The 7,689-nt window shown below is 50.2% G+C and overlaps 1 protein-coding gene across 1 annotated transcript; it reads left to right on the top strand.

The window, feature by feature from the left end:
• Positions 1–5,849: 5,849 nt before the first annotated feature.
• LOC120765557 (avidin-like) lies at positions 5,850–7,146 on the top strand. Its single transcript, XM_040090559.2, has 4 exons — positions 5,850–5,958; positions 6,042–6,252; positions 6,647–6,767; positions 7,090–7,146. The coding sequence occupies exons 1-4, from the start codon at positions 5,887–5,889 to the stop codon at positions 7,124–7,126; spliced, it is 441 nt and encodes a 146-aa protein (XP_039946493.1). The 5' UTR covers positions 5,850–5,886; the 3' UTR covers positions 7,127–7,146.
• Positions 7,147–7,689: the final 543 nt, after the last annotated feature.

Below are 7,689 nucleotides of genomic sequence, written 5' to 3'. Positions count from 1 at the left end.
CCCGTGTGGAAGGGAAAGAAAGGAGGGAGCTCCACTGCCTGTCCTGTTGTGCCCACAGACACACCGATATCCTGGACAGATGGTTACTCTATCCCTATACAGAGAGAGAGACACCCCAGTCCCCTTTCTGTGTCAGGATGCTCTGCCTGCAGTGGGGGCGAAACAACTTGAACAATTCCCTATTTGCAAAGCTACCAGTGGTGAATGGAAAAAGAGGTGTCATGCTGCTTTTGGTGTTGAAAATGCTGAAATGGGTCTGACTCATCAGTCCCCAAAGTTAAGCATCCTGATTAGTGATGTGAAAATGTGATAGAACTGGTAAAGAACCAAGTAAAGCAATGAGCAAGTAACACTATTGATAATGTATCTAAAGCTGCTGAGCTGCCACAGCTGACATCCAGATGACAGTCAATCACATTATACTGTAAAACCTGCTCCCAGTTTCTAAGGGCAGGGTGTTCTAACACCTTCCTTCCCAGAGTGTGTGGGTGGAGATTCCTCCCTTGCATGGGGATACCCGCTTCCTGAGGCTGAACCACAGAGATTTGCCCACAATTACTGGTATGGGTAAGCTCTACTTTGTAATTGGGTTTGCTAGCTTTAATATAATGAATACTGCTTCAAAATAGTGCACCATACTATAGTAATTATTATAGCTTCTAATCTGTAGTAGATAATTGTAATTAAGGTATTTCTGTCTAATTATAATAATAAATTATTTGGTTTTATATATGTATATCTGATTTGCCATCCTCAGTCCTGGGGAACTACATTGTACAAAGTTTCTATTACACCTGTGTAATCCTTTAGACATAATCCATTGACAAAATCTGGGGCTGAGCTGCATCCAGCTGTGCCCAAACTCTTCACTGGGCAAGATTCTAGAATGCCAGAGAGTCCTTTCTGAACCTTGTGATTCAATGAGAGGGCCTTCTTAATAAACCTTGTCTGCAGCTCCCATTCTTCCTGTGACACTCTCCCAGGCAGACACCCCCACACTCCCACGTCCCACATCTCCTCCAAGTCCTGAGGCAGGAGCAGATGTATGGGCTAGGTCTGTGCCCACAGCCAGGACTCCTGTGGGTGCCATGAGGGATTGGGGTGCCAGCTGGGGGACTCCCCCCTCCCAGCGCAGGCAGGTTTCTTGCTGCACTGTACCTGAAAACTGCCACTGCATGGTGAAGCCAAAGGTGGGGTCGCTCTTGGCTGCTGGGCCAAGACACCAGGATCTACTTGCTGGTGGCTGCCACTGCAGTGTGGCAGGAGCCCAAGAAAGTCCCAGCTGTGTTCAGGGCCAAAAGGGTTATGTAAGAGCCCGTCTCATTTCTCCACAGACCCTGCAGGTTACCCTGGGCCTTGTATGGGTGGCTCAGTCAGTGCCGAGGCACAGTCCCACTTTCAGCCTCCCTAAGCAGCTGGATGTGTGTCCTGCGGCGCCGCCCCTCCACCTGTCAGCTGGGACCAGTGCATGGGCATCAACTGGGGAAGCAGTCCTCAGTGTCTGGGCAGGGCAGCAGAGCTGGAGGTACCGGGTACCCCCCCTGTAGCAGGGTAGGCGACCCACAGAACCCCCAGAGACAGCACAGCCAGAGCTGGCATAGCATGGCACAGCATGGTAGAGGACGGTACAACCAGAACATGCAGCCTCTCAGGCACAAACCCTGTGTGCTGGGGTGGCACAGGACAGCACAGCATAGCACAGAGAAAACATGCACCACAGGGAAGGCACTGCCAGGGCGTGCAGCCCCTCAGCCCCCACCCTGCACCCGGGACAGCATGGCTCGGCTCGGCCGGACTCTGCCCCAGAGCTGCCCTTATCTCCCTGGATGCAACACCATGGGGCACGAGCAGGGCGAGCAGCAGCAGCAGCAGCAGCCCAGGGTTCCCACAGCAGTGATGGCCATGTGTGGTGCCCAGGTTCTGCTCCTTTTATATCAGAGGGGGCTGAGCCACCTGCCAAGGGACACCCGTGAGGTAGGAGAACCGCATTCCCTCTGGACAGTGATGGAGACTGAGTGGACTCTGAGGGAGGTGGCAGGGAGCATGGCCGGGGCAGCAGGTGAGAAGACCATTAAAGATATCACAGGCGACTTCTGGGAATGTTATAAATATGCTGCTAAAATAATACATTTAATAATATAGAAGAGTTAGTTGTGATTATGTGTAGAAAATTGCAATGTATAAGTTAGAGGAGTGTTAACAGTGCTTAAAAATGTATTTAAATATGCTAGCCGTATGCAGCAATAACCCCCTGCATGGAGTTACTGGAATTCCTGTCTTTTTCAGGAAACTGGAGATTATCATGCACACCAGTGTCATGGGTTGGCACAGTTTTGTTTCTAGTTATGGAGAAATGTGGAATGTTTTTGCCTGCTAGGACCTTGAAGTTGCTTTGGGTGGGGAAGGACAGGGACCTACCAAAAAACTAGCCAAGATATTGGCAGCTAGTTTAGCCACTAAAGATGATGAATGCAACTTTGGGATGGACATATTTAAAACCCTCATCCCCGGCACGTGAGCCTCCTCCTTCTCAGATAGCCGTGAGGTGACATCGTGGGCAGCAGGGGTGGGCCCGGGTCAGGTCTCGCTGCCCTCTGGGCAGGCCAGGCCTCCGGGAGCCGCTGCCCGCACGGGGAGCAGCCCAGGGAGGCTGAGCCCCATTCCCTGGCCAAGCCCCCTTTCCTCCAGCTGAGCCCCCTTTCCCCTGGCTGAGCCCCTTTCCCCTGGCTGAGCCCCTTTCCCTCGGCTGAGTCCCTTTCCTCTGGCTGAGCCCCTTTCCTCTGGCTGAGCCCCTTTCCCTGGCTGAGCCCCCTTTCCTCTGGCTGAGCCCCCTTTCCCTGGCTGAGCCCCTTTCCCTGGCTGAGCCCCATTCCCTGGCTGAGCCCCTTTCCCTGGCTGAGCCCCTTTCCCTGGCTGAGCCCCCTTTCCTCCGGCTGAGCCCCTTTCCCTGGCTGAGCCCCTTTCCCTGGCTGAGCCCCCTTTCCCCTGGCTGAGCCCCTTTCCTCTGGCTGAGCCCCTTTTCCCTGGCTGAGCCCCATTCCCTGGCTGAGCCCCCTTTCCCTGGCTGAGTCCCTTTCCTCCGGCTGAGCCCCCTTTCCCTGGCTGAGCCCCTTTCCCTGGCTGAGCCCCATTCCCTGGCTGAGCCCCCTTTCCCCGGGCTGCCAGCAGGGGGGAAAAGAGAACAGCTCAGCAATGCCCCGTGCTTACAGCTTTTGTGGCAGCTCCGAGCCAGGCCACCCTGGCTAAGACCAGGGGGTGGAGGGGAGGACATCCACCAGCCTCCCCCGTCAGCACGGCTTTGCATCTGCGCAGCCCGGGGCAGAGAGCACTGGCCACTGCAGGCCTGGGCAGATTGAACCCTTTCCTGGCAACATGAAGCTTCTAAGGCACAACTCTTCCTTGAGAGAGAGAAGAAAGAAAACAGAGGGTACGTAGAACAGACACCGCATAAAATCAGTGGATTAAAGTGAAAGAACTGATAATATTATTGGAATAGGATTGAAGAAGTGGACATTTTTAACCGGACTTCTCTGGAGTAAACTACGGAGAAATAGACTGTTCTTGGTAGCATCTTAATGTTGTCAGGGGAATGCTGATTCTAATAAAAATTGGGGACTGATGTGATTGAGATTTAATTGAGAACTTTAAAGCCCTCACTCCTGGGTTAAAAGGAGGTCTCATTCTTTAACAGTACCCCAAATACACTAAGAGGCCTATATGTAGCCAAGGGAAAGGCAGCTAATAAATAGAACATCACAATCTGCAAAAACTCCAGGCGGACTTGTGACATTGAGAGCCACTGGACTATTTTCACAGAATCACAGAATTTTTTATGTTGGAAGAGACCTTCAAGATCGTTGAGTCCAACCCATCTCTAATACCTCAACTAGACCATGACACCAAGTGCCACATCCAGTCTTTTTTTAAACACTTCTAGGGATGGTGACTCCACCACCTCCCCGGGCAAGCCATTCCAGTACTTTATCACTCTTCCAGTGAAAAACTTTTTCTTAATATCCAGCCTATGTCTCCCTTGTCGCAGCTTGAGACTCTGTCCTCTTGTTCTGTCCATTGTTGCCTGAAGAAAGAGACCAACCCCCAGCTGACCACAGCCACCCTACAGGAAGTTGTAGAGAGTGATAAGGTCACTTCTGAGTCTCCTTTTCTCCAGGCTAAACAACCCCAGCTCCCTCAGTTGTTCTTCATAGGGCTTGTGCTCCAAGCCCCTCACCAGCCTCGTTGCCCTCCTCTGGACACGCTCAAGCATCTCAACGTCCTTCCTAAGCTGAGGGGCCCAGAACTGGACACAGCACTCGAGGTGTGGCCTCAACCAGTGCAGAGTACAGGGGAAGAATGACCTCCCTGCTCCTGCTGGTCACACAATTCCTGATCCAGGCCAGGATGCCATTGGCCCTCTTGCCCACCTGGGCACACTGCTGGCTCAAGTTCAGCTGCTGTCACCAGCACCCCCAGGTCCCTTTCCTCCTGGGCACTGTCCAGCCACACCGTCCCCAGCCTATAACACTGCAGGGGGTTATTGCGGCCAAAGTGCAGGACTCGGCACTTGGAGTTATTAAACCTTTTGTCTTGTGATGAGTGTCTCCATGAGACTCTAGAGAGACTGCTCTCCCAAAGTAATGAAAGATCATGTTTCAATGGTTAAACTGACTTATTAAAGAAATATGGGTATTGATCTAGTATCGATACCCAACTGTGATGGACAAAAACTCTCTTAACAGTTCAAAGTTAGAAAGTGTATGTTTATTACGGCCGGGCAGCACGCGGGATATTTCCCTAATACGCACTGCGAAATTTACAGGTAATTACAAAGCCTTTTACTTACAAAAGTGTTGAATACCTAAAATAAAAATACATATTCATACCCTTGTCACCTCCTATTCCTCGCTTCATATGCTAATTGGCAAAAAGGCTATTAAGCATGCGTAGTTTATTTCCTAAAATGAGTCGGGGTTCTATTCTGGGGAGGGGTCACTAAAATGAGGAAGTAAGATGAGTCTTCCTTATCCTGACCTTTCTACTTTTTCAATGCATTCGTGACAAGTGAATCCTTGGTAGAACTTATAGTTTCCTGTGTTTAATGGTTCTTTTAAACACGAAATCTGCAGCTATCTTATGCCCTATTTACCACATTTTGGTTTTCATTACAAGCACAGCTACATAAACATAAAGCTCACAAACACTGAGTTACTAAATCCGGGATAGGTTATCTAAGATCCAGCTTCTGCTAAATGCGAACAAAGCTTACCTATCTACTTCAGCTAATTCAGCAACTAACAACTTTCTTAAAAATTCTTAATTCTTTAAAATTAATGTCTCAAAACTGACTGAAAATCACAAGTTGTGTCTTTCTATGTTGTTTTGTAAGAAAGTTAATGGTTTGTAGGGGGAGGGAAGAGTGTTTTGGAGTTTCATTCTGTTTTCTTTTAGTTTTTTTCCTCAACTTTCTTTTTCCATTCTTTTAGTGTGTGTTAATAAAACAATGTTAATTTTTAAGCTTGAGCCTGCTTTGCTTTTCTCCTAACCTCTCTCCCACAGAAAAGAAATAAACACTAAGACCACTATACTAAATTTAGCAACCAGAATTTGGCAAATGTAAAACCACTACATTAATTTTGGTTTCTGCCCAGTTACATTAAATTAAAACCATTACAACCAGTTACTCTGACTGGACATGTCCCACCCTTCCGATCTAGATTCACTATCAGGGGTTTCAACCAAATATGGAAACACCCAGATTGAACAGTGCCCTTTTTTTGCTGCCAACCGCCTACCTGGCAGCAATAAAAGGGAGAGGGACCAGGAGCACCAGCAGAGACCTGCAAGGAGCACATCCCCAGGTACATCAGCTGTCTACCTGCTGCAGAGATGGTGCAAGCAACTCCCTTCCTCCTCGTGCTCTTCCTGGCCCTGGGGGCTCAGGGCCTCTCTGTGAAAAAGGTACTGTCAGGGCAGGATGCACAGGGTGGGGTGGGCAGGGGCCTGTGGCTGCAGGCAGCCGTGCTGAATTCCCTGCTCTCCAGTGCTCCCTGACTGGGATGTGGATCAATGACCTGGGCTCCAACATGACCATCACGACCGTGGACGCAAATGGTGACTTCACCGGCGCGTACTGGACAGCTGTGTCAGCCACCCCAAAAGAGATCGAAGTATCACCACTGCTGGGGTCTCAGCACCTCCCAAATCAGCTGAACCAGCCCACCTTCGGCTTCACCGTCCATTGGAGCTTTTCAGGTACTTAGTCTTTTCTTAGCATCCTTATTGTGTCGCCAGACCTTCCTTCTGTCCTTTGCTGCAGTGTCCCTGCTGGTTCCCTGTTTTCCCCTGCACTATCATCACTGCTCTCCCTCTCCCTTCTCTGAGGCTCCCCCATCCTTTTCCCTGGAGCTCCTTGGTTGCTGTCAGCTCCCAATCCCGAGGTGCAGGAGAGGCAGCAGGGGCTGAAGCCTGCACTGTCTGCCCATCTCCGTGTGACACCCCCAGCCCTCTGAGCCTTCCTGCCTGCTTTCCCCATCCCCACTGTCCTGGAGGCCAGGGACAGCAGGGGTCTACTGTCCCCTCTGCTGGAGCAGCTACTGACCGGTCACCTTGGCAATGCTCCCCTCCTCCTCCTGTCCTGTCCCTGCAGACTCCATCACTGTTTTCACGGGCCAGTGCTTTGTGGATGATGATGGAAAGGAGGTTTTGAAGACCATGTGGCTGCTGAGATCACATGTGGAGAGCATCAAAAGTGACTGGAAAGCCACCTGGTGAGCACCCTGTCCCTGCCCTGCACAGGGCCCCTGTGCACCCCCGAGGGGTTGGGGATGTCACAGATGAGGGGTTTAGGTTGCTTACAGAGCCACTCTTACAGCTGTTGGCAAAAGCAGTTTTAATATCTGTTTTAAAAGCACTACTTAACAAAGCTCTATGGCAAGGTTCACTTGATTGCTTTGTGCATGGGTAAAACACAGGAAAAATATCATCCCCTGGGGTCCTGCCAAGGGGCAAATATGGTGGGGGAATACAGAGCTGGGTGCGTGTTTGGACACTGCCACATCCCTCCCTTACATTTCCTCCTCGTCCCCGCAGGGTCGGCACCAACATCTTCACCCGTCTGCAGTCATAGGTGTGAGGGTAGCAGCGGGGGGCTCCTGGGCCAGCAGCAGCGCCAGGGCTGTGGCCCCTGCTCCTGCAGCACCACCTGCTTCTCCCAATAAAGCTTTGCTGCAAATACTCCCAGTCTCCTGTCTTACTGTTGCGAAATGCGGGAAAAGTAAAATATTTCTTTAAAAGGTTTGTTCTTTGATTGATTTTTTAATGCTTTCAAGCGTAATCAACAGGAAAGGAGATTTAGTCTGTGAAACAGCAGCAAACAAGCTCTAAGCTATGTCCAGGTGTTAGAAAGAGATATTACTTGGTAGAACTGCCTTGTAAAGGTTTAGGTCTTGACGGGCTTCAATGATCTCAGACCTGGGTGGAAGTTACAAAACTTGGGATGAACAATATACCACTGGTAGTGGACACAAAGAGTGCAGAATTTACAGGACATTTGGCAAAACCCCCAAGATCAGAAAAAACTAATAAAGACAACTGGATCAGCAAAAACTCAGCGCTGAATCAGCTCTGACTGGGTAGAAGGTAAATTCTGGCAGGGGCAGATCGTGACTTATGGCTGTCTTGGTTTGAAAA

This window comes from Hirundo rustica, chromosome Z (assembly GCF_015227805.2).
Source record: "Hirundo rustica isolate bHirRus1 chromosome Z, bHirRus1.pri.v3, whole genome shotgun sequence".
Taxonomy (NCBI): Eukaryota; Metazoa; Chordata; class Aves; order Passeriformes; family Hirundinidae; genus Hirundo; species Hirundo rustica.
The sequence above is the reverse complement of the archived record's forward strand: the minus strand, read 5'-3'. Positions and strand labels throughout refer to the sequence as shown.